We start from the raw sequence: 26,767 nt of genomic DNA on the forward strand, positions 1-26,767 counted from the left end.
CTAATATTCAACCCAAAGCTACATTAAATACTGTGGCATTTAAACCCTTGTAAGCACTAAAATCGCTACACTTACAAAGTTTGCAATTGAACGTGCTTTGTTGTTATAATGTGCATAGTTGCTTGGGCTAACATTAATGTTTCTTCTCTGCATTGAGTATGAAGGATGGTTTTTATATATCAAGGTTTTTAGTGTTACATCAGTATGTGTAAGTGCCCAAACTTGCAATAATGGGTCGAAGCCATAGTCGAGAGCCACAATGAAAGGAAGAGGGTGATTATCACCTCCGGCAAGCACAACAAGGCTATTAGCAACAGCACCCCAGGTACAATGCAAAGAAAGAAAAAACTGCAAAGGAGCCGTAGCCTTATTTAAGTTTTTCACATCTTTATAACGCGCAAAAGAACCGTGTAGGTGTCATCACACTATACAACAGAACAACAAGCAGGGCTGTGTTAACCTGTTTCATAGAACAAACAAGTAACCACTGGCGGCAAAGAGAGGAAGAAATGAAAGGATATGAAGTGGGTATCCATGTAATTGAAGGAGAGGGTTTAGAGGGTTGTGAAGGAAGATAGAGACAGCAAGAATAATAAGCAACAGGATAACTTCTAGTGAGAGTCCTTGAGTACAGAGGATCTATAAGTTTAGGCTAAAAGAAAAGACAGCAGTGGAGTGAGACATGAAAACAGGCAAGAGATGAAGGGATGATAAGGTGGGGTTAAAAGGGACTGAGGTAGGACGAGGGTAAGCAGGAGTTTAGCAAAGAAAATTAACTTAGATACATTTTAAACAAGTAGCATTTTAACGCTTCGTTAAACTGGAGTGGTCTTAAGAGCAGGGGTTCCTTACCCTTTGACTTCGGTGGACGCCCACTTAATCGTTACTGGAATTGAGAACCCCCACTGAGTCATTACCGGAAGCCAGTGAGCACAGCTTAAATACATTCTTTGATCTGAACCTCTAAACAAAACACACAATTACAGAAACACGTTTTCATCTAACAAATACTATTCCCTGGCCCGACTGTTCTGATATGGCTTTCGTGAAGAGTAAGACTCCTGCTGCCAGCTCTGAAGAGTGAGTGATGCGCCTTTGCCCACATATCGTGGTACTGCTGTGGTATGCAACGCATCTGGTATACAGTATTTCAAACGTTATAGGAGTTTACAGGGGATGCCTTGACCCACACACCTCTAGTAGCTCTTTTAAGATATGACAGAGATGTCCCAATGGCTCACCGGAAACTAGGGACTCTAGGTCTATTACTGGCTTGACGCAGAGTAGCGATGTGCTGGATAATAGACATGGTGTATTGCAACATCCAATCAGGCGCTTACCATGATTTTAAGCAGCCCTGTATTCGTCCACAGGATATACGGGTCCATATCAGGAATACTTGGTGCGTGCGAGAAATGATGAGGATGAGGAGAGGGACGTGAGTGGTGTAGGACAGTAGGTACTGAGTGGTAGTCCTGATTGGTGGTTTGGATGAGTGCAGTATTGCTTGCACACTCGTCCGCTGCATAGGGCAGTACTGAGTGTTGAGATGGAGGCTCCTGTAATACTATTTGTGTGCTAGCTCAGTAGAATAGAGTATGTTGTTCCCCATGGGCAAAAGTGGTAAAAGTATTTTTAGCTAGGATGGTACTATCCATATTTGCCATTGAACGTAGATTGCTGCACAGCATATTCACCTTGAATCAGGGACATTTTTGCTACAAATCTGTACTCATCTATACCTGCCCTAAGTACGTGGTCTGTGCTAAAACGATTATCCTGCTTTGCCTGATTGTTACTTAAAGTGAAAATAAAGTTTAAAAAGTTTCAAAAAATAAATACACAAATGATTAAATATTTTATTAATTTCACAAACAAATGTAACACATCTACATGTTAATTTCAATGGAGAGTTTGTGACTTTTCTAAACTGAACTGAGGCCACTGATCTAATCTGAACTGAGTCAGAATAATATTTTATGCCCCACCTTCCTTTGACTCTGATCCATACAAAGAGAGCTAGTTTTAACACCTTAAGACGTACCTTTTTGTAGAATTTTACTGCTCCGAATTTATACAGAAACCCAGACCCGCCTCCCTCTTGATCTACCATTATGTTCAAAATCCTCCCCCAGTTAGAATCATCAGGGCTTGAAAGAAGACATAAGTTCAAGTTCCAAAATTTGTATAGCGCACTACTCACCCAGAGGGTCTCAAGGCGCTTGGGGGAGGGAGGTTTATTTATTTATCGAATATCCAAGTTTTTAGTAGCTTCCTGAAGGAGAGGTGGTTCTGAGTAAGGCGGAGGTGGGTGGGGAGAGAATTCCAGGTTTTGGCCGCTAAGTAGGAGAAGGATCTTCCCCCCATGGTGGATCTGTGGATGCGCGGAATTGCGGCGAGGGCTTGATTGGATGATCGTAGTTGTCGGGAGGGGGTGTAGAAGGATAGACGCGTGTTGAGGCATTCGGGTCCTAGGTCGTAGAGGGCTTTGTGTGCGTGGGTGAGGAGGCGGAACGTTATTCTCTTGTTGACAGGGAGCCAATGGAGGTCTTTCAGGTGGCCGGAGATGTGAGCTTGCCGAGGGATGTCCAAAATGAGTCTGGCTGAGGCGTTTTGGATGCGTTGGAGTTTTTTCTGTAGTTTGGTTGTGGTTCCGGCGTAGAGGGTGTTTCCGTAATCCAGTCGGCTTGTGACCAGTGCGTGGGTGATCGTCTTTCTTGTTTCGGTGGGGATCCAACGGAAGATTTTTTTGAGCATTCGTAGGATGTTGAAGCAAGATGATGAGACAGCGTTTACTTGTCTAGTCATCGAGAGGGAGGAGTCCAGGATGAAGCCCAGGTTACGTGCATGGTCCGTAGGTATGGGTGCGGTTCCGAGGGCCGGGGGCCACCATGAGTCGTCCCAGGCAGAGGGGGATGGCCCTAGGATGAGGACTTCTATTTTGTCCGAGTTTAGTTTTAAACGGCTGTTCTTCATCCATTCGGCTACTTCTTTCATTCCTTCGTGTAAGTTGGTTTTGGCGGTGTTTGGGTCTTTGGTGAGGGAGAGGATCAGCTGGGTGTCATCTGCGTATGAGATGATGTTGAGGTTGTGTTGGCGTGCGATGGAGGCGAGGGGACTCATGTATACGTTGAAGAGGGTGGGACTGAGTGATGATCCTTGTGGTACGCCGCAGATGACTTCGGTGGCCTCTGATTTGAAAGGGGGGAGGCGGACTCTCTGTGTTCTTCCGGTGAGGAACGAGATGAACCAGTCCAATGCTTTTCCTTGTATTCCAACGTGACTGAGGCGTTGTATGAGGGTGCTATGACAGACTGTGTCGAAGGCTGCGGAGAGGTCAAGTAAGATGAGAGCGACTGTTTTTCCGTTGTCCAGTAGTGTTCGGATGTCGTCTGTTGCAGCGATGAGGGCGGTTTCGGTGCTGTGTTTGGCTCGGAAGCCGGACTGTGAGGGGTCATGGGATTTGTTGGATTCGAGGAAGGCGGCGAGCTGATTGTTGACGGCTTTCTCGATGACTTTGGCAGGGAATGGGAGGAGCGAGATGGGGCGGTAGTTCTTAAGTTCGGTTGGGTCTGCTGTGGGTTTCTTCAGAAGGGCGCTGAGTTCAGCATGTTTCCAGTTTTCCGGGAAGGTAGCGGAGTTGAGGGAACTGTTAATGACATCGCGGAGATGGGGTGCGATGATAGAGTCTGCTTTGTTGAAGATGTGGTGGGGACAAGGGTCGGTTGGTGATCCTGAGTGGATGGAGTTCATCAGGCGGATGGTGTCTTCGGTGGTGATTGGGTTCCAGGCGCAAAGGTAGTTAGAGTGCGGTTTTGGTTCGGAGGTGGGTGTAGTGGGCTGTTCTTCGGACTGGTTTTCAAAGCTGTTATGTATTTCGGCGATTTTGTTATGGAAGAATGAGGCTAGAGAGTCGCAGAGGTCTTGGGTGGGAGTGTTGTCGTTAGAGCCGGCGGAAGGGTTAGTGAATTCTTTGACTATGTTGAATAGTTCCGTGCTGTTTTGGGCATTGTTGTCAAGTCGATCCTTGAATGCTGATTTCTTGTTGGATCGGATCAGTTGATGGTGTTTGCGGGTGGCGTTCTTGAAGGTGGCTAGGTTGTCAGTGGTTGGGTTTTTTCTTCAGGTTTTCTCGAGAGTACGACAGAGCTTCTTGGATTTTTTTAGGTCATCGTTGAACCAGGGGGCTTTTTTGCTGCCTTGCTTGATTAGATGGTTTTTCAAGGGTGCTAGTTCGTCGGCGCTGTGGGTGATCCATTGTGTGAGGTTGGTGGCTGCTTGGTTAGGGTCCGATGAATTGGCAGGGGGGTTTTGGTGAAGCGATGTGAAGAGCTGGTCGGTGGTGATTTTGTTCCAATTTCTTCGGGGAATGGGCTGAGGGGGGTTGTAGGTCGTGGACTTTTTGTAGTTGAAGTGAACACAGCTGTGGTCCGTCCAATGGAGGGCTGTGGTGTGATCGAAGGAGATGTGCTTGTTGGAGGTGAAGATAGGGTCAAGCGTGTGTCCGGCGATGTGGGTGGGTGTGTCAACGAGTTGTTTGAGTCCGAGGTTGGCCAGGTTGTCCAGGAGGGTGGTGGTGTTGCTGTCGTTTTTCTTTTCCAGGTGAAAGTTGAAGTCTCCCAGTAGAAAGTAGTTCTCGGATGGGAGGGCATGTGGGCTGATGAAGTCAGCGATGTCTTCGCTGAATTGTGTGCGGGGTCCTGGGGGTCTGTAGATGAGGGTGCCGGTGTGGATTTGGAAGTGAAGGTGTTCGGTGGTAGTGAGTTTATCGTCGGAACTGGTCGTGATGCGGATGGTGTTCTTATGGACAATGGCGATGCCTCCTCCTATTTGGTTGGTGCGGTCTTTTCAGATGATCTTGTAGGTGTCCGGGATGGCTATGGCGATGTCGGGGGCTGATGAGGCGTTCATCCAGGTTTCTGTAAGGAAGGCGACGTCCGGTGATGTAGTGTCGAGTAGGTTCCAGAGTTCGATGGAGTGTCTGTGGACTGAGCGGGTGTTGAGCAGGAAGCACTTTAGTTGGTTAGTGTCGGAGCTCTGTTTGGAGTTTGTGGATTCGGTGTGGGTCCTGATGCAGTCGAACTTGCAGGTGTGGCAGGTGAAGGGTCCATGTGTGTGTCCTGGGGCGGCTTGGTAGCAGTTTGGTGATAGGCCGGGGTTAAGGGCTGAGAGGGTTACAGCGTCGTACGTTATGCGGGTGGAGTGGATTTTGCGGGGGCCAGGGGGTTTGGCGCTGGGCGCGGTCCAGGCGCGGACGGGTGTAGACAGGCTTACCTTTGGCGCACCTTCGGCGCGCATGGGGCGCTTCCGCTGCACGTGAACGTTGCGCGCGGAGGCATCTGTCATATGTGGATAGTGGAAGGGGAGGGGCGAGGGAGGAGCAGCTGGGAGGCAGGAGCGGGGTGGAGATCCGGGCAGGGAGTCACAACAACAACAACAAAATGGCTGCAGGCCAAAAGCGAAACAGGATTGGGGCACAATCAGCGTAAACGCGATGCAAATGGCAGTGGCACCGGCACAATCAGGCACAAATCAATTCCACAGGCAGCGCAGCACAATTGAAAATATAGTCAAAGTGCACTTTGGCAATCCAGCGCTACGACACAAAAATGATGATCAAATCAATAAACAATCAGGCAATCTAGCGCTACGATACAGTTGCGATAATCAATCAGGCAATAGCAGATGTGGCAGCGAGGCGAGGCAGCAGATAGCAGTGTGTCGGTATTGCGCTACGATACCAGGTGGCAGGCAGAGCGGGGAGCAGCGTGAGGAGCGACCGCTTCTGTTGGGAACAGGACGGTCACCGGATGTTTTTCAGCTGAAAGGATAGAGCATACCAATTTACATCTGGAAGAGCAAGCCCCCCTTTTAACAGTCTTCTTTTAAGCTTTTTCCAAGATAGCCTAGAATTTTTATTGGCCCAAATGAAGCTGCTGATTTTTCCCTGAATATTCGCCAAGATTTTATCTGGAAAGATGAGGGGTATCGAATTAAACAAGTAGGTTAACTTGGGCAGAATTATCATCTTGACCTGGTTAACTCGGCCATAAATTGTAATGGGGAGGTTCTGCCATCTAGAGAAAAGCTGATCAATAAAATATTATTCTGACTGTGCCCCAATCTGGGACTCTCCGGGTCTGCCCCCATGCCTTAGGGACAGTTTGTCCCTTCCCATCAGGAGAGCAGGAATAAGAATTTGGTCGGACCTAGTAACATCAGAAGGGGTCCTCCCGTGGGGGGTCCTGAGATCTAAGATTGGGGACTCCTTCTCCAGATTCAAATACATCCAACTCTGTTCCTGGTTTTCCGCTGAGAATGAGAACATCGGCGGTAACTGGGAAATCGAGTGTGCTCTCCTACCTCCAGGGCCTAGGAAGAAGGAAGTTGGACTCTGGTATAGGAAAATGCTGGAGGTAGAGGAACTACAGTCCTCCCCACTATACCGTGTTTGGAGTTCTTCTAGGCTTGACGCAGTCTCAGCTACTTTATATGACACCTCCCTCCAAGTACTTTCTTAAAATGTCAGGTCTGCTTCCCTTAAAAAAAATCACTTCTACACTATAAATAGGCTTTATTATACACCAAAAAAATTAGCGAAGTTTGTAAACCCGTCTCCTCTTTGTCGAAGATATGGACTCTCCGAGGCTGATGATATCCATATCTTTTATGACTGTCCGGTAGTGGGTCCCTTCTGGGGTAGAGTGGGGCGGGCTATGGAGAGTATTTTTAAAACAAAATTAGGCCTGAACATAGCTAGAGTTGTGTTTGGCCTGGATGCAGATCTTATTGGTGGATTAAGGGAGACACAAGTTGCTTTATTTTTCTGTTTTATTTTAATTGCTCGAAGAGAAATTTGTAAGATCTGGAAGGATGCTAGCCCCCCATTGTATGAAAATTGGCTTCGAGCAACATTGAGAATCGCACGATTAGAATCATTATTATCTCACAATGTAAATATCACGGTGTGGGAACCTTTTATGGAATGGGGTACAGCAATGAGGTTGGTTAAAGCACGAAAGGTCCAATGATTACACCATGCCTTGGTATAAAAAGGCAGGCCTGGCTGGCCCCAGGCGAAAGCAAGAACTACGGCCCGGGGTGCCCTGGTCATGAATGGGCTTTGGGAGATAATTTGCACTTGTTAGTGGTGAAATGAGGACTTACAAAAAAATAAAAAAATAAAAATAAAAAAATCTGAACTGAGGCCACTGATCGTCATACGATATTATTTTTGAAGGATTTGCACTGCTCGTACATTTCAAATTTGTGGACACCAGCTTAATATTTTAGCCCCCAGATGTAAATCACTTCACATTTACTTAACATTTTGAAGTTTTCAGGTTTACATTTTGCTTGTTTACTTACTTACACTTTATCAATTTGTTAATGTTGTGTCATTGTCTAAGCAGTCAGGGGCCTACTGAATAGGAGTTGGGTACCCCTGCAGTCCCAGTGTTATGTTCCCGAGTTAGGCCCATGTAGCAAGGCAGCTTATTCTCCACATTGTCCTAGAAAATAACATTTCAGCAGTGACATTTTTTTATTACACATTTGCAGGCACGACAATGTTGGATTAGTTTCTCTGAAACGTATTTGTTTTTACATCCATCTTCCAGCAACATTATCACTATGCCTTGAACATCATATACTGGGCCTCTTTACGCACTAGGTACAAAAGTTGCCTATCTTCATCCACTAGGCGACAGCGCTATCCACGTATCCATAACATCACTTATCTAGCGCGCACATCACAAAGGCTGCTTTGTATTATAAATTATAGGCATCCCGACAGATTGGTAAAGGAGGCACTTCTGCTGACACCAAAGGTCTCTGCATGCTGAGAAATCACCGCGCACCAGTCTGACATTCCATGAGGGGTGTCCAACGCAAGACCAAGACGGGGTCCTTCACTCTCTCCCATCAGGTAATGGGTTGGATCGTCCTTGGGGGGGTTCTTGGCTCTACACCTACACACACACTGTGTACACTTAGAGTAGGAGTATGTTAGATTATCATATTTCTCTGAGAACCATCGAGCATGAGCGACTGAGCGAAAGATTCTGTACTGTTTCCGTGATTCCTGAGTAATCAGGGTTGTCATTTTCAGTGGTTGCCAGAAACTGTTCGCTCCCTGCTAGGTTAGGGGGGCTCACAGTGGCGCTGTGAGCTATCTTGTCTATAGGCCAACATATCCTGCGTGGGTGTCCTAAATAAGTCTTTACACCAAGCCCTTAGCTTATGTTGTCCAAACAATCCGCAGATCCTACGGATTGGTAGGAACTACACGACACCCGGACCGCAGGTTTAAAACCTCAACATCTCAGATAACCTGGCGTAGAGTTCCAGATGGCTGGGCTTTCGCAAGAGAAAGGCTGTTTGACAGCTTTGTAAGGAATTAAATGTTTTGGAATCCAGTTTCCGCTTATCAATACTCCTCAAGTACTTTGCGCCGCAAGAGGTTTTAAAACAGGCTTTTAAAAAGTTCAGATGTTGACTGTGATTACCCATGTAAATGATGAATCATAACTTAAATTGTATTCTGACTTCCAGAGAAAGCCAGTAAAGTTCTTTTAGTAGAGGAGAGATGTGGTCCAACATGTTGGTTCTAGAAATCATCCTGGGAACCTGAGCGGGTGCTACCATTACACAGAGACAATGGAAAGCAGCTTCACTGTTGAGCAATGGCTTCATTGATGAGCGGTGTAGCTCCTGCTGTTTCTCCTGGTGCTGATATGAAAAGACAACCCATTTCCCCTTCAATTGTAATGTATTCTGGCAACGCAAGGAAGAATGCCTGACTTCAGAGAACAGAGGGGAAAAAACAGTGGTTTGTCTTTTTTCCCAACTCTTCTGTTGCCGTCAGGGTTATAGTCTCCTTGAAAACAGTGATTGGTACAATAACTTTGAGGGGTGAGCTAGTTTTCTATTCATATCAGCATCACGAGTTACAACACTGGCTGCACCTCTCCACAGTGATGCTACTTCCATTGCCACTGAGTAAGGAGTAATCCTCTCACTTCACTGAGCTTTACGGGTCAGCCTATAATGTTAGGCAATAGGAAGCATTATGATGGGTGTTCCACTCTGCTTGCACATGTGTATTACAGGCCCACACCACATAAATAACACAAGGATCCAGGCACATTGAAGATATATCCTTGAAGGTTTCATTTGGAAAGTTAAACAGGCTATTCACCATCTCTCAAAGGATTACTAATAGTATTACAAGAACAGCAAAATTTTAAAGCACTTATCAAAAGGGACAGCATTGGTTTCTAACTTCAGACTCGCTGGTATTACTTTCCACAGCTTTGCTCAAATGACATCCACAGAATTGCCACCAGACCTGCATTTTATGAAACAGAATAGGGAAGACCCAGAGGGCAGAAACTAATTTAAGACAGCTAGGAGGAATATGTGTTTTGTTTTTAGCTGCATTTAAAGTATGTCAGGCACTCACACTGGATTCAATAGTGTGTCAGTGGACAGGTGATGGAGCAAGGACTCGTATTAAAGAGATTTGCTTGGATGCAATCCTCTCATATAAACCTGTAACGGAGTATTAATAATGTATTGTGATACTAATATGCACTACATTACATATATTTTTAGCTAGACAAAGCTTGCATATGTGTTTTACTAACAAGTAACCCTAGCGGAACTTAAAATGGCTGCTAACGCGGCACATGCGTCACCTGCATCTACGCAGAATGACGTCTTTATGCTTGGAGGGAAAATTCTGCTTCTGCGAAATGCATTTAAAATGGCCACTTGGAAACTCACATGCTAAGCATCTGCTTTGCTGAAATTAAAATGAACTATATACTAAATGCTAATGCAGGGGGAGTCTTTATAAATAAATGGGATTAGAGTAGAGATAGGTGTTATAAACTGAAATCATTTTATTTCGAAATGAATACATTTTCTTTTGACCTCTCTATTAGTTCATATTTGGGCTTTTGATCGATGCTAAAGTCTACACTGCACGTGACTCCTCACACAGGCGCAATAATAACAAGCCAGACGCAATGATGTCATATCTTGAAACCCATCCAGGGCCGTTCTTGGTACATGTCCTGGGAACCTGCTGGACATCCTGAAAAATTAAATGGACAACTGTAAAATGTATACATTGGTGTTGATAAAAATTGTGAATATGGGTGGGAAATAAAGCTTGGGAAAACAAATTAATGGGCGGGAACATAAAACAATGAACTAAAGATCAGAAGTAGGAGTATCATAAAGTTTAAACATTTAGGGGTGGTACATGCTGTTAGAAAGGTATAATTGAAGTAGTTTAGTTAGAACAGCGCAGTCGCAGTAAGACAGAACGCTGAGAGACCGAGATGCTGTCCGAATGCTGATCGAATATTTGGAGAAGTAGACTTGGATTTTTAAAGCCAAATAATTAGAAGAAGTTCGCGGAAGAATCGAGGAGATAATCTAATTAGAAGAAGATCGCGGAAGAATCGAGGAGAAAGTTAGTGTCAGAGAGGGGTGAGACGCAGGCGTCGAATCCAGAAGAGGTCATCTATCCTGTCCTGAATCCTGTCCTGAAGTCCCTCTCACCTAATCCTTCCCAGGGGACCCATTAATCTCTTGGACAGAGGTCTGATTTCCACACCTTCCTAGGTTAGTATATTTCTGTGTATTGTGTCAATGTGCTCCTCACTCTATCCTCTTTTTCCTGAGGTACTGTTGTTGTGATAATCTCATTGGGTAAACTGATCTCACTTCCGCGGAGAGATGGAGTTCGTACTGTAATTTGTTTGGCTCATATGATTTTAAGTAGATAAAACATTTAAACATTTCCCGAGTCTGTGGTTATTTAATAAAAATAGAAGATAAAATAAATCTATGTCATATCACAATCAACTAATTCCAACTAAATAGGTCCATTGACTAAAAGGCAAAGGCTTTTTGATCAGTGAAAAGATTAGTTAGATGAAATAGGTAACTGATCATAATTAAAGCATGTATAAAAAAAATAGACCCCCAGCGGTGATAACCAGCCTATATGAGTGAGTGTGTATATGGGCCCAGATGAATATATGGTTATAGAGTTTCGGAGGTTGGTAACCCACTGGATCACAGGAGCCACGGCAAGGGATGTCTGACATCCTGACTTGAGTTTATATACTAACCCTGAATGCTCAATACTGGACACGCTATGTCTGACTGAGAACATAAGGGTGGGAGCCAGAGTTACAGCAAATTTGCCAAGCCCAACCTCCATTGCGCCCAACAGCGCTGGGAGGCCTAAGGGTAGCCATTGCGCTATATAAATTTCATTTTCATTTCATTTCATTGCAACAGTGAAACCGTGAATGAGAAGTCTCTTTTTCCCTATAAAAAGCGAAGCACTGGCGGGGAAGGAGCTTGTAAATAAGCCCCAACGTTTTTACTGATGTGGGTGGTGTATGTGGGAAGATTCAAGAAGAAAAGGGGCCAAATTAAGCAACCCAGAGAAATCGCAGCTCAGTAACTGGGACTGCTCCCACCGCCATAATCTCAGTACTAAACTTCAGAGAGGGAAAGGTGAGAGGCAGGCACAGTTAGGTATCTTGCCTATTTTGAAGAACTCCAAATATCACTGTCCAGGTTTGAGTTCTAAAAATGCCTACAGAAGCACACATCTTTCCAACAGAAGTGCACTCAGTATAGTTCAAAGGGATTGTGCACTTTCAGGATTTTTTTTCTGCTATTACAGATATAAAGATTAGACTGTCTTTTCCCACAGAAATGCTGAACTTCACAGTGAGGAACATTCACTTCACAGGCATCCCACATCAGTAGGGAGAATCCTGTAAAACCTCTCCTGAAAACATTTAGTGTCACCCCATCCTCTCTTAGCTCCCAACCCAGGTTGAGACTCCGTCAGTAGGACAGTCAACCCCAGCACAAGTGAGGTGACTCGCCCGAGCAACAAAATCCCATTTACATCAGGAAAAGAGTAACAGACAATAAAAACGTCACTGACTAGTCTAAGAAGAGCACATACTCACAGTGTTGACTGACATGCAAATAGTACAAGGCGGCAGACTGCTGTAGATCAGGAAGTTCTGAAAATGATAGGGTACGTAGGGCTTCCAGGGATTCATTGGTAAGTGGTGACTCTTCGAAATCTGTGTGATGCAACAGAACATTGAGCAATTACTAGTGCACGTAAGAAGAGCTTAATGCATTGCAAAATACTGAATATTCTTCAGAGTGATGCCCACAGGGCAATATGCACACCTAGCAATCATCACCAATAGGTGTTCAGAGGATTTACAAATCAAGCACACTTCCAACTAAATTAAAAAACATGTTTGTTTGGAGGTTAGGCACGAAACAAGACTAATGATGAAGAGGTATGGCAGCAGAAAAAACAGCAAAACTGTTGGCACTAAACCAAAATAGCACCACTGCAGATAGCAAAAGCTCTATTATTTTTTGCTGGCTGTATCACAGTTAAAGTTTACGTTTGGTCTGGTGTCTCAACTCTCATTTTGTTTCATTCAGTCACTGTTTTTTTCTTCTAACCCACCAGAGCTTTAATTCCACCAATAGCGGGAAGGGCCAATTAAAGAAACTAATCTCACTGTATGCTAATTTCATCGGGCATCAGTAGTAAATACTTAAATATCTTAACAAACTTTGGGGCAGATGTATCAAAATACCTATTTGCGATTCTCAAATAGCGATTTTTTGAGAATCACTATTTGAGAATTGCAAAATGGTATGTATCTAAAAATTTGCAATTTTTTTAGCGATTTCTTAATATTCCTTATTTGCGAATAGCAAATTGCGAATTCGCATTTAAGGAATAATTTCCCATTTATTTCTATCGGCCAGGAGGCCCATAGGTATGAATGGGAAGTTATTCTCAATTTGCGATTCTCAATTTGCGAATCGCAAATTGAGAATAATTTCAAGGGTTCAAGGGTAACATAAGGACACCCTGATACACCCCTGAAATTTACATGTGTGCGCATATGGCGCACATACATGCCCTAAGGGCATGTATGTGCGCCACATGGCACCTTCACAAATGGCAAAAAGTGCATTTGTGAAAGAAATCGCAAATTACCACCAACCTCAAGTTGGTGGTAATTTGCACCAACCTCAAGTTGGTGGTAATTTGCAATTTCCTAATTAGGAATCACACAACTTGGGTGCTTCATACATAGCATTTAAGGAATCGCAATTTGCGATTCCTTAAATGCTGACGCAAAGTTAAGGAATCGCAAATTTTGCGATTCCTTATTTTGCGATGCCATTTCAATAATACATCGCATTTTCTGATTTTTTTGTCGCAAACGCTGCTGTTTTGCGAATCGCAGCATTTGCGACAAAAAAAATCAATTGCTACATCTGCCCCTTTATTCTCTGCAAACACTTTAAAAAAGGCCAGTACCGGATGTCCCCATGTAAATGATTTGAGAACGTCCATCTAATGACCACTTGTTGTTATATCTTGCGTGATATCACTATGTCACAGGTAATAGGATATGGCATTATTCTAATCTGAGGCATGCAAAAAAGACACAACCATACACATTAGGCTAACTAGAACCACCCTGCAAGAACAGAATAGCAGAAAATTGAGCATCACACTAAATGTGTGTATTTAATTGTGCAAGGGAGACCTAAAGAATGGAATGGGGGACATACTTAATTGAAAAAAATGGAATGTGAGACATACTGAAGTACAAAATACACAAAGAAGTTCAAGGCTAAGAACATTAACTGACCACCACATTTAGCTGCTGGAGGCACATCAATCACCTCTCTATTTCTCTACAACTCTCTCACATTTTCAATATCTAAGTTTTATATCACATCAAAACCCCAACAATGAAATAACTATCCCACATAGAACTATCCACAGACCAGCAGCACATGACGGAAAACCACTCCTTTTTACTGATTACATAGTCATTAACAAGTACTGACCAGATAGACATATCAAAATATACAACCGCCAGGAAAAGCATATTAGAAACAACATGAAAAGGAAATAAACACTTAAAACTATAGAAAGAACAAAGTCATGAATATGAATTATTATGGGAATACGTGGCATTGGCTTGCCTCTACAGTTCACTCATGGCCAAACATTACTCACCTCATAAAATTAATATCTCCAACCACCAAACATTATCTGGTCTGACATCTATCCAAGCAATTTCACTTTTAACTACTCGTCGCTCTCCAACTGAATGGCATTTCCTCTCATCTCATAGACAACACCGTTCGGATCACACTTCAACATCTGTTCTCCTCATAGGCTCCTCTGTTTCCCTGCCTCGCATCTGCCCTCCCCTCGGACGAGCTTTTCTTCTCTCTTTTAGCGCGGGGACACGCCAAGATGGCGTAATCCATGCGCTCTACAAATGTCCTTATTATTATTATTATTATATCCCTTTTCAACCAACAACTTTACCCAGACCACATCTCCATTATTCAGTATAGACCTGTTTAAACATTTCAACTAGTCGAAAAGAGAATTTTGACCCTGGGCAGCAACATGATTTACTTTTCCCCCCATTTCAGCCGTCACCCAAATATGGAGGTTGGAACTTTATCAAAGGCATTTTAAATACTATATCCCATAAGGTAAAGTGATAGTTTTATTATTGGTCACATTTGCCCACTCTTTAATGTCTAGTTCTGTTTGTTTTCAACAGTAACAACAAGAACGTTGTAATACCGGTTCTCTGCGATCGAACACAGACCTTTACCATTCTTTATTTATACTCACCTTATCTGCAAATGTTGTTGAGTTTTCCTTGATATTTTAAGAGTTGATAAGAGCTTCATACAGATCTTTTTTAACATTAGTGACTGTGTAGCGGAATACCACGCGAACAGCTATTTTAGAACCTTACACAGTTGCTGGTGCTTACCCTAAACTGTTTAATAAAACATCTGAATAAGAAAAGTAGTCTTGTGATCTATGCCCCACGTAAATTAGACTCTTATATCAATAGTGTGTTCAATGGACAATTTCACAAATGTAACGTAAAGCCTACACATTCAGTTTCACCGTCATTAAATACATTCCACTGAGAGTACTGACAATTGTCTACAGGTTCCTGGCCTCAAAATGATTCAGGGATAACCTTGGAGGTACCACCTTGAAATTTTCAGACCATTTCCAGACACATATAAGTTTTGCCTATGAAATTTGTTTTTTTGATTCCAGAGTGGTCCAGAAGTATATTTTAAATCCATTGTTTTTCCAATACAAATGTCAGGCGGCATTATTTCCATATATTCCACACTATTAAAATAATAGCCGGTCTTCACTATGTATCATTCAACAATGCTAGTGCAGTGTCATCAATGATGAAATCCACAATGGAATCTTCACATTCTACCAACTACTTCTCGCATTGCCAAACTATTGTTTTCACATTTTCCATGCTTTCCTGTGGTTCTGTTTACTCCACGATCACATTAACCTATAAACCACATCTGTAACACATACAATTTGCGCCTTGTGTAGTGCAAGATTTATTTGAACTTTCTTAAGGGCTAGCTGTTGAGTTTTGACAAGGAGAATCATCTCCTGGCTTATCCAATAACTGGACTGACTCATACTACCTCAATAATTGGTGATATCTATGGCCTTACAGATGGGGATGTTTCCGGTTAGTCTGAATCTTTTAGTTTGCAAATCTCATGGCTAGCTTGTCTCTACTGACCTACTCAGTAAAGTTTTCAGATTTGCAATGTGATGTGAGTACATGGAGCAAAGCTACATATGTATACCCTGACCATACCCTCCAACCTCCCAATCGGCTGTTTGCATGAGAAAATCTAAAAATGTACTGAAGTTTCAAAGCAAGGGTAGAATATACACAAAAACAATTCTCCAATTTGCTACCATTTGTTTGTACCTTCAGGATGTGGAGCTGGCGGCTCTGCTTACCGTTTCATGTGGCCTATGTTAATTGAGGCATTACTCCCAAAACAATCATGCTGGGTGCCTTTTAGCAAAAGAACGGCTGGCGGTCATCATCGAATGCTAGTGCTCCTTGGATTAAGGGTGCACACATGCATGTAGGAGGCGCTACGTGGCAACTTGCTCGCTGTGAAGTATGACTCTCAGCAGGCTACAAACTCCTGTGTGTTTCCAGAAGGACAACGAGCATCTGGGATTATCAGTATAACTTCCTTGATGCGCCCTTTGATAGGCAATTGTGCTTACCATGTTGCTGAAGCCAGGACCTCGCTACATGGATTGTATATTTACGTTGCAGAGACCAGTTTTCTTTTTAGAGGATAGTTTGTATGGACCACTGGATGAAATATAAGTATACTGATGTTGTGCTGTTGATGAAAACAAACTGTTTAATATTCCTTCGAATATTTATATCAACTGTTAAGACAGAGGCTAGAGTCTACTTAGGGATAACAGAGAAGTATTCTAATAATGAAGCAAGCTATTTTCTTAACATTTAAAACCATTTTTTGTTTCATTATGCTATTGTTAAACCCACTACAAAAGAACAGTGTGTATGAAACCCCCACAAAACATATTTAACTGGTTCTTTTTTTAATAAATCTTTTTATTGGCAATTTTAAAAATACACACAACACCATATAAGGCATGTGTCATGCAAAAGAAGAAAAAAAGAGGAGAGGCAACAGACAATGCCAGCCATCAGTTTCGAGTTCTTTTAGCATGAATTCAAGGTACAAAGCTTACAAGATGCTTTAACTTCTTGGTTGGTATTAAAGGAAGTATACACTTGGTACATGAGTATCTCTATAGATTTTTGCAGTGGGTATGTCTGCTGGTCGTGTGATCCTCAGCTCCCTGTCAGTCAGTACGTAAGGTTTTTGACAACCCACTACGCTTAACCAATGGCCCGAACATGGGTGGTCACAGGGTATGCCTACTGTATCCTACGGATCCTAGTTTGGTGTTGAGGGATGTACCTTACGTTTTGTTGTATAAAAAGATGATTGTTATTATGTGTGTTTGATGTGGTCCTGATCTTAGTGTACAAGGTCTGATCGTTATTGTGATGCTTTAACCTCAGTCCTGTGTTGGTGAGGTGATAATGCATCGTTTGTATGGGCAGGAAAGGTGGGGTCTTTTATGTTTGAGTCTAGGAAGCCACTGAGGGTGGAGCTTGGTTTTTTATGCATGTAAAATCATCAGTCTGGTTGCGTCGATTGATTAGGGGAGATATTAGAATTATTTTGTTACTGTTGTGATTTACTGTCCCTGTATGGCTTCAATGAAACTGCATGGCTTCAAAATACTAAATAGAGAAAGAGTTATATAACTCTTTTCTGTCCCATCATCATAATTATTTCAGTTTGCAAGCTTGCAGGTGTTAGTACTATGGGTGTCTTTCAGAGTTTGAGGATGCACAATTTACCCACTGCTAGTACAGTGGTGAACCCACATCTCAGTGTGTTTTTGAACCCTCGATGTGGGACATGTCTTGCAATAGGACTCCTGCAGTTTGGTTGTTTGCACTAGCAGCATTGTGAGATGGTGACCAGTACCATTCCTGTGGGATTTTTAAGTAACTAAACTTAAGCTTCTCTGTGTCCTTTCTCATGAAAAAGTAAAATGTCATTCCATCCCTCCTTGTATAGCGCATTGAGAGCTTCTCCAGCCACCTGATAACAACATCACTCTCTGTAAAGAGCCAAAGATTACTCCCCTAATTTGTACTAGATTCAGAAGTTGAGCTGGGTAGGTTGTAAGGCAGGACTTCTCACTTTAGCAGGCATGGAGTTGTTAATATTGAAAAATACAATGTCGATGTACGCCATGATATATGTACGCATAACAGCATTGACCCCAATAAAAACACTGGAGGGGCACACGTTCCCAAAACCAGTCAGATGCCACTCTAAGTTAGGAACACTCAGCCAATCAGAACACAGCATGCACACTATACGCAGTGATCACGCGCTCCCCATGCGGATCATCTGGACACGTAACCACTGGCCCCACATTGTGTCCACGCTAGGTTGAGACCAATTCCAAATCTTTATTTCGATCACATGATCATAAAAGATGTACAAAATTTACCACATCAAAAAATCCGGAATATCAATATGTCATTAATATAAAATACATTAGAGATTAAAAAGTAGTAAAAAAAAAAAAAAGAATGGTGCCAGTTAGTCAAGGGATGAAAGTTTGTCACGAATCTCCGACCCCCTTTATCAGTCCGGAGCGGGCATACCACATTGCAGTTAAAATTTTTGCCAAAGCGAACACAATTGACGAGGATAAATCAGTCTTTAAAACTCTGTATGCAGGTAGGAATGTTCTAAATCCCAGGTTTTTAAGGAGGGGGACAAGCCAGTGTTTCCTGCTTTTCCGATAGGCTCGACAGAAAAAAAAACGCGTGCACATCGTTCTCCTTTGTGTGGGCACATGAAGGGCATGTCTCTGTAGCAGATCGACAGGACCATAGTTTGGTAAAAGACCTGAAAGGAAGGGTCCCGTACCTCCACTGCAGGAATAGCTTTCTTGTTAGAGCCGGAGTCATGCCATCCAAAACGCATTCGAGGTTATATGAGTCTTTACTTTTAATGAAATGGTGTGTTAGGGATCCTTCACGAGTGCTATCCAGAGCTCGAAGAAGCATGTGGTCATAATACGCTCTGGACAGCGCTTTCCTCAGAATCCTATTGCTTGTGCTTTCTGGGTCTGACCATAATTCTGGTAGTCCAAGGGTCTCACAGGTTCTCTTGATGTAGTTTAACCAAGGCGTCTTGGTGGCATTGGGCAGGGATAGAAAATCCTGTAGCTCGGTTCTATAGGTGGTGAGATCTTCACTGCTCCAAAGACGACGCCAAAACGTTAGTGGTTTGGGCCCTAGTTCCTCAGTAATGGGCCTCAAACCTAGGTCCAGTCTCAGGGGCAGGAGTGGAGTGCTTTGGGGAAGGGCTGTCAGCTGCCTGAGGAATGTATTTTCTGTGGTCAGCAAGTTATGCGACGGAATGTGGCCCCACAACTCTCCCCCATAGGTAACTCCCCCTCGCGCCTGGGCTGGATTGCAGGGCCAAGTGGGCGATATGGTAACTTACTCACAATTCTCGAAATACCTCCCGCCCTCTGGGCCAGTTTCATGTTTGCATTTGTCCGGTGTGCCCCCCACATTAGATTTTGGTTTAGGGTTATCCCCAGGTACTCAATTGTGTAAACCCTTTCCAAGCGCACTCTACCAAGCAAAGGGTTGGGGCGTTTAGAGGGCATTGGGTTTAGGATCATGAATTTAGTTTTCTGCGGGTTAATTTAGAGTCCCCTTTCTGTACAAAATTCCAGAAAACCATCCAACCATCCAACACCCGCTGTATGCCCGTCGGGGATATGGACAGCAGCAGGGTGTCATCCGCAAACATAATTGCGGGCACCCTGCTGCCGCTCAGTTTTGGGGCGTCAATGTTGGCAATCCTTATCAGGTGCGCGATTACCCCGTTCACAAAGAGGCAGAAAAGGGTCGGTGCAAGCACACAGCCCTGTCTTACCCCTCTGCGAATGGGGAATCTTTCAGTTAAATTGCCGCTTCTCCCGCACCTGACACGTGCAAAGTTATTTTGGTGTAGTTTCATCAGGATTGCGAGGATGTCTTTCGGGATGCCTAACTCCTCCATTACCTTCCACAATTTTGATCTTGGCACCAAATCGAAGGCGGCACGTAGATCCACATCCACGCATGTGTGTTTCATTTTGCAGCACACATGCAAAGAGGAAAACACCTTAAATCATTGTATTTGTGCCAGAATGGATCCCTCGTGCACAAAAAGTATGCTTGCTACAACGCAGACATACCTTTCCCTATGGCGCAACAGTACCTGCACTGGCTCATGGCAGCCAAAAGTGAGCCTGCACAGGGAGAGAGCAGAACCCCCTCACTTTTAAGTACATATGGTGCAGTTCATACAACACAGCACAGCAACTTTACTTGCTGCACTGTGCTGTGCGAACTCTTTGTAAATATACCCCTAAATGTTGATTGAATCAAAAGTAAGGTATCTTAGAATGTTAAGTTAATTCAATTGTACAAGCAAAAAGTTATTATGCAAGGTGTTAATCACAGAATCAGCATATTGTTTAAAATTTTTAAAACATAGAGCATACGGGATTCTTATTAAAAGTATATATATATATATATATACAATGATTTATATTTCGTGTATTTAAATTGCATAATGTACCATCAGTGCATATTACAGATTTAACTAGATATATTGTACCAGAAGAATGATGCTCGTAATATGTAATCCAAAGTATTTTCTCACTTTTGGTTGTTTCAAGACCAAACACGTTATGTTTGTGGGCGTGCACTTCACAGCATTTAAAAACAAATCATGTTCACTGTGATCGGTGTGTGAACAAGGGCTACTGATCTCGAAACGTGTCACTGCTGTAATCTGGGTTGAATAAAACACCATCTCGCCTAATTTTCGTGGTGCATCTCCTTCTTCGCCAGCTCGCCAGTTCCTGTCAGCTGGATGTTGTTGGGAGTGATACTTCGTGGAATGTTACTGCGGAAGTTGGTTTGCTTCCGGTAACGGACACCCTCCCTGCAAGATGGTGGCCGCCTTCAAACCTTCTCTTATGGAATCTGTGGCGAAACTTTGGCGGCCGCCCTCTATTGCTGCCGAAAGACTAAGGATACCGGAATGGAAAACGGCCGACGACTGGGTCGGAGGACCTGTGGAGGATTGTTTTCTTCGTATGCGGTGAGTCAAATAGGCACTCGCATAGGTAGGGAGGTTCAATGATTGGCGCCAAGAGACTGTAGCTAACAACATTTTGCGCTACGCTATACAAATACACCCACTAAGTTACAGCATGTAAGCGGAAACTGTCCGTGAACGAGAGGCGGCAGCGGAGGAGTTATTTGGCAATGCGCCAATGACGGCGAGAAATGTTGAATATCCATCCAATAATAAACTTGAAGAAAAAATAAAACTCAGGAAGGCGCACAAGTTTGCGCTGGATCAGGCGGATTATAGCAATGGCCACATTTTCACCTTTACCCGAAAGTACAATGCAGTGAAAAGACAAGAATACAGCAAGAAGGGCAAAGCAACAGTTCCTCAACAGGCAATATCCACGAGTACAAGACCAATTGAGAATGATGAACTTTCGAGTGTGGAATCAGTCTCTCTTACAAGTGAGTCCAGTTTTGACTCAGACTCCACCAGGCAGCAAGCACAAACTAAATTGAATTTAGAACAAGAATTGGATTTGTTAGTGGAGGAGAGGCTACAAACACTGAGACCGAGACAACAAAAGAAGCAAACAGAAAAAGAAGGAACAAACCGAGACAAGAGAGAAGACGCAAGTGCAAACAAAAATCAAAAAAAAAGAAGAAAAAAGACCACTTGGCAGAGGAAGCAGCAATAATGAAGAATTCTATTATCAACTTATCTACAGTTGTTTTAACCAAGGTGGAGGAACAACTATTATTGCTGGGTTTGAACTATTGCCCTAATCAAAGTTTCAATTATGCTACCACGTGCATAGATATCTTCTGTTTCATTAGAAAACTGAAACTAAAGAAATTCTTTGCCATGAAGACAGCTAAAGAAACCATTGATTCAGAAACTGGCATGGATAACAACAGATTACTGTCCTCAGATGTCTCCACCCTTCTAACCTTGGATGAGCTCAATGAGGCCACAGGTTCTCAACCCTCTGGGCCTTACTCAGATCTAGCAACACAATTGAGACTCAGCAAAATCAATATGACTCAAAAGTGTGTTGGACTTAGTCCATTCAAAGTAAAGTCCAATTTTATTCCATTAAAGGCAAAGAACGCAGTAGACACTTTCCATGATTGTGTAATCAATGATATTAAGAAATTGTATCAACACCGTAAAGGCAAGAAAAGAAAGAAAATCCAACATACAAAACAGGAGTATGCCAACCTTATGAACAAAATAGGTGAGAACAATGAAATTGTGATAAAAAATTCTGACAAAGGCGGCCACCTAGTTATTTGGCCTAAGAATGAATATGTAAAAGAGGCCAAAAGGCAATTAAGCGACAGCAATTGCTATGAAAAAACAACACACAAGGAATATGCCAAAGCGACTCTTCATAAGCAGCTGGCACAATGGCGCAGGGAAGGACTAATCTCATCTAAAGAATTCAAATTCATGAACAATGAGTTCCCAGTTCTCCCTATTTTATATCTAATTCCAAAAATCCATTAAGGAGTGACACCAATACCTGGTAGACCAATCATATCTGCCATCAAAAGTGCTGAGGAACAAGTGGGGCAATATATTGATTTCTTTTTGCAAGACATGGTCAAAAATTTACCCAGCTATGTGAGGGACACCAGTGACTTCCTGGACACGATTAAAGATCTATGTTGGAATAATGATAGGTTGCTTATGACTTTAGGCGTTGAGTCTCTTGAGCATACCCCATGTACAAGGAGTAGCTGCAGTAAAAAACAAATTGCTAACAGAACATGTGAATATCAAAAGCATAATAAGGTTATTGTTAAGCTCATTTAGTGGTGTCTAAACAACAATTTCTTTCTGTTCAGGAAGGAACCGTACAAAAAACTTAGAGGAGTTGCGATGGGTTCCTGTTTCTCCCCCAGCTATGCGGGTTTGCACGTAGGCTGGTGGGAGGAACAGGTCCTAAAAAATGAGCACAAGGCGTGGGTCAATGAGAAAATAATATGTTATCTGAGATACATAGATGACATTTTCATCTTGTGGCAAGTAGATGAACAAGAGGCCCTTAGTTTTGTAGAAGCAGTTAATCGCAACTCCCTCAATCTTCACTTCACGTCACATATCAATAAAAGGAATGTTGAATTTCTAGATGTGAAAGTTTACATAAAAAATGAAAGGATTGAAATGACTTTGTATAGGAAACCCACCGCCGGGAATGCAACGCTTCATGCCACTAGTTTGCATCCGAATCACTTAATAGCCAGCATTCTATATTGCGAAATATTGAGATTAAAACAAATTTGTAGTTCTACCATGAATTTTGATAAATGCCTAAATGACATGATCATAAGATTAAAAGCACAGGGGTATACTGACAAAACACTAAAACTGGCTGTTGATAAGGCTAAATTAAGATCTAGAGAGAGCCTTTTTAAATCCAAGGAATCCATTGATTCAGGTGCAGAAGTACAGTTGGCTACAGGGGAGGCTACCAATGTAAACGAAAGTCCTAGGTTGATAACTACATATAGTAGTGAAGAAAGGAAGATCAGAGCCACTGTAAAGAAAAATTGGCCCATACTATTAACAGATTCAGTACTCAACTCTAAGCTACCAAGTACTCCCACCATTACATCAGGAGAGCCAAGAACATGGGTGCAGTCCTAGATAAAAGTAGCCCTGAGACCAAACAAAAAACAATGTGCCTTCAACCTGCACATGGATTCCGATAATGCGCCAGTTGTAGAGCCTGCAAATTCGGAACTAATACTACTCATTACCAAACTCCGTTTGATACACGAGAGGTGGCTATCTCAGGAAGCTTCAATTATAAAACCGAATTTGCTGTATACGTCCTGATGTGCACCTGTGCTTGAACTACATTGGTAGCACAAAGCTGCAGGTGCATGTCAGGGTTTTGCAGCATCTTCGTGCTATCCTGCATAGTGACCCCACTTACCCAGTAGCACATCACTTTAAAAGAATCCATAATAATGATGTTGCCTGTCTAAGATATTTTGTGGTAGGGGCGGTTCCGAAATCAAGCAGAGGTGGAAATCGTGAGCGCCAGCTGAGACAACTCGAAACTAAAATGATTTTGGAGTTCGACAGCAAATGGCCGAATGGGTTGAACAATACTGAAGAGATGCACAACTTTCTATAATTTCTTGTGTTCCCCATGTACAATCCTAACTATCCGCTCTATTAAATGAACAACATATCAGTGTTACCCCTCTGCTGCTATTTAGGCAAAATAAAGTTTAGTTGTATTCATGATGCTGTCTTGATATATAGGTTCCCTAATATTAAGTACAAAAGGAATCTATCTTTCGCCAGAACAATGTATATAACTCTTAAAGTATGCCCGATAAAAATTATATATTTCATTACCTCTTTTAGCACAATTTTTACCAATATGTTGAGTTTTTTAATGTTATTTATATGATTTTAACAATATTATCCAGAAACTTGATTTTTTATTGTTAACAATATCTATACATATTTATTCAATCATACGGTTTGCACTTTAATGTACATTTGCACAATTTTGCACAGTTTTTTTGCACATTGGATTAGTTGCTGCTTTGTTATTTGCACTTTAATAACTATTGAGTAGTTAATGGATTTTGTATGATTCATGCAGTTAACCTAAATCTATGAAGTTAAGTTAAAATTCTCAAGTCGTTAGGAAACATGCCGCATCCATGGTTTTTAATAGGCCACTGAAATAGATTGTTTCGGCTTGCATTAGGTGAAATTGATAGAAAGACAATATAATTTTGTCAATATGAATCTATGAAGAGAACTACCTATGTTTCTTGTATTTATACAGAAATAATAACCATATGCACTTTGAATGAATAGGTACAGGGACTGCATTTGTTTGCAATGGATGATGACATGTATTAATACCGCCATACATCTTTTTTATACAATGATTTATATTTTGTGCATTTAAATTGCATATTGTAGCATCAGTGCATATTACAGATTTAACTAGATATATTGTACCAGAAGAATAATGCTAGTAATACGTAATCCAAAGTATTTTCTCACTTTCGGTTGTCACATGACCCAACATGTGATGTTTGTGGGAGTACACTTCACAGCATTTAAAAACAAATCATGTTCACTGTGACCGGTGTGTGAACAAGGGCTCCTGAGCTCGAAACGTGTCACTGCTGTAATCTGGGTTGAATAAAACACCATCTCGCCTAATCTTCGTGGTCCGTCTTCTTCTGCGCCAGTTCCTGTCAGCTGGAGGTTGTTGGGAGTGATACTTCGTCATATATATATATACATATATATATATATATATATATATATATATATATATATATATATATATATATATATATATATATAAAGCAATGTTTGTTTGAAACTGCAACGCTCATCTAAAATGTAATGTTTTTGTATACTACAACTCACATCATGCATCATAATGGGCAGAGGATGGAGAGAGTATAAATAAAAAAATTAAAAAGACAAACCTACCGTGAAAAAGACCCTGTGAGGTTGAAAAGCATTGGTGGAGTAGTGCTGTTCTAAATTAAAAAACAGAACACAGGAATCACTGAGTGCAGCGTCATTTGTATGTGAGATATATATATATATATATATATATTTTATATTGATATATATATATATGTATATATATATATATATGTATATATCCAACAAAACCAGAGTCCCAAATTGAAGGAGACCAACCAGGAAGCTTTTTACCATAGGCGCGGGGTTTATTTACAGCATGCTGATGGCAGAAAACATGGAGAGACCACTTCAAATGTTCATGTCGCCAGACGCGTTTCGGGAGGAAACAACTCCCTTCTTCTGTGGCGTTTGATGCAATCAGATGAACTCGCTGCAGTCTTTAATTTATGTAAAAACACCTGCCCCTTGGGAAGGGGCGTGGCCGTACACACGGCCTCTTGGGTGTTGTAGTGCAGTGTTCATGATCCCAAGTGGGTGCGCGGTTCAAACAGAGTAAGCAAAGTTGAATCCAAGTGGATCGAAGGGGTACCCAGCCTCTTGTCACCTTGCTTTGTTGCAGCAAATAGCGCTAGGGCGAACACGCACTGGAATAGTGCTCACCCGCCTCCCATCCTGAAAGTCAAGACACCGGTTGATGCTGACTGAGATTCGTTTTTCACGAGGGGTCTCCTTCGCGACCAGGACTGGCCGCTAACATCCAACAAAACCAGAGTCCCAAATTGAAGGAGACCAACCAGGAAGCTTTTTACCATAGGCGCGGGGTTTATTTACAGCATGCTGATGGCAGAAAACATGGAGAGACCACTTCAAATGTTCATGTCGCCAGACGCGTTTCGGGAGGAACCAACTCCCTTCTTCTGTGGCGTTTGATGCAATCAGATGAACTCGCTGCAGTCTTTAATTTATGTAAAAACACCTGCCCCTTGGGAAGGGGCGTGGCCGTACACACGGCCTCTTGGGTGTTGTAGTGCAGTGTTCATGATCCCAAGTGGGTGCGCGGTTCAAACAAAGTAAGCAAAGTTGAATCCAAGTGGATTGAAGGGGTACCCAGCCTCTTGTCACCTTGCATTGTTGCTGCAAATAGCGCTAGGGCGAACACGCACTGGAATAGTGCTCACCCGCCTCCCATCCTGAAAGTCAAGACACCGGTTGATGCTGCCTGAGATTCGTTTTTCACGAGGGGTCTCCTTCGCGACCAGGACTGGCCGCTAACATCCAACAAAACCAGAGTCCCAAATTGAAGGAGACCAACCAGGAAGCTTTTTACCATAGGCGCGGAGTTTATTTACAGCATGCTGATGGCAGAAAACATGGAGAGACCACTTCAAATGTTCATGTCGCCAGACGCGTTTCGGGAGGAACCAACTCCCTTCTTCTGTGGCGTTTGATGCAATCAGATGAACTCGCTGCAGTCTTTAATTTATGTAAAAACACCTGCCCCTTGGGAAGGGGCGTGGTCGTACACACGGCCTCTTGGGTGTTGTAGTGCAGTGTTCATGATCCCAAGTGGGTGCGCGGTTCAAACAAAGTAAGCAAAGTTGAATCCAAGTGGATTGAAGGGGTACCCAGCCTCTTGTCACCTTGCTTTGTTGCTGCA

The 26,767-nt window shown here is 42.6% G+C and overlaps 1 protein-coding gene across 1 annotated transcript in view; it reads right to left on the reverse strand.

Annotated features, from left to right (window-relative positions):
• Positions 1-26,767, reverse strand: part of LOC144761766 (uncharacterized) — a 638,918-nt gene that overhangs the window by 565,780 nt on the left and 46,371 nt on the right. The window contains exon 2 of the mRNA XM_078647014.1: positions 12,009-12,128. Within this exon, the coding sequence (XP_078503140.1) occupies positions 12,009-12,128 (120 nt within the window). The remainder of the gene's footprint in view (positions 1-12,008; positions 12,129-26,767) is intronic.

This window comes from Lissotriton helveticus, chromosome 6 (genome assembly GCF_964261635.1).
Source record: "Lissotriton helveticus chromosome 6, aLisHel1.1, whole genome shotgun sequence".
NCBI lineage: Eukaryota > Metazoa > Chordata > Amphibia > Caudata > Salamandridae > Lissotriton > Lissotriton helveticus.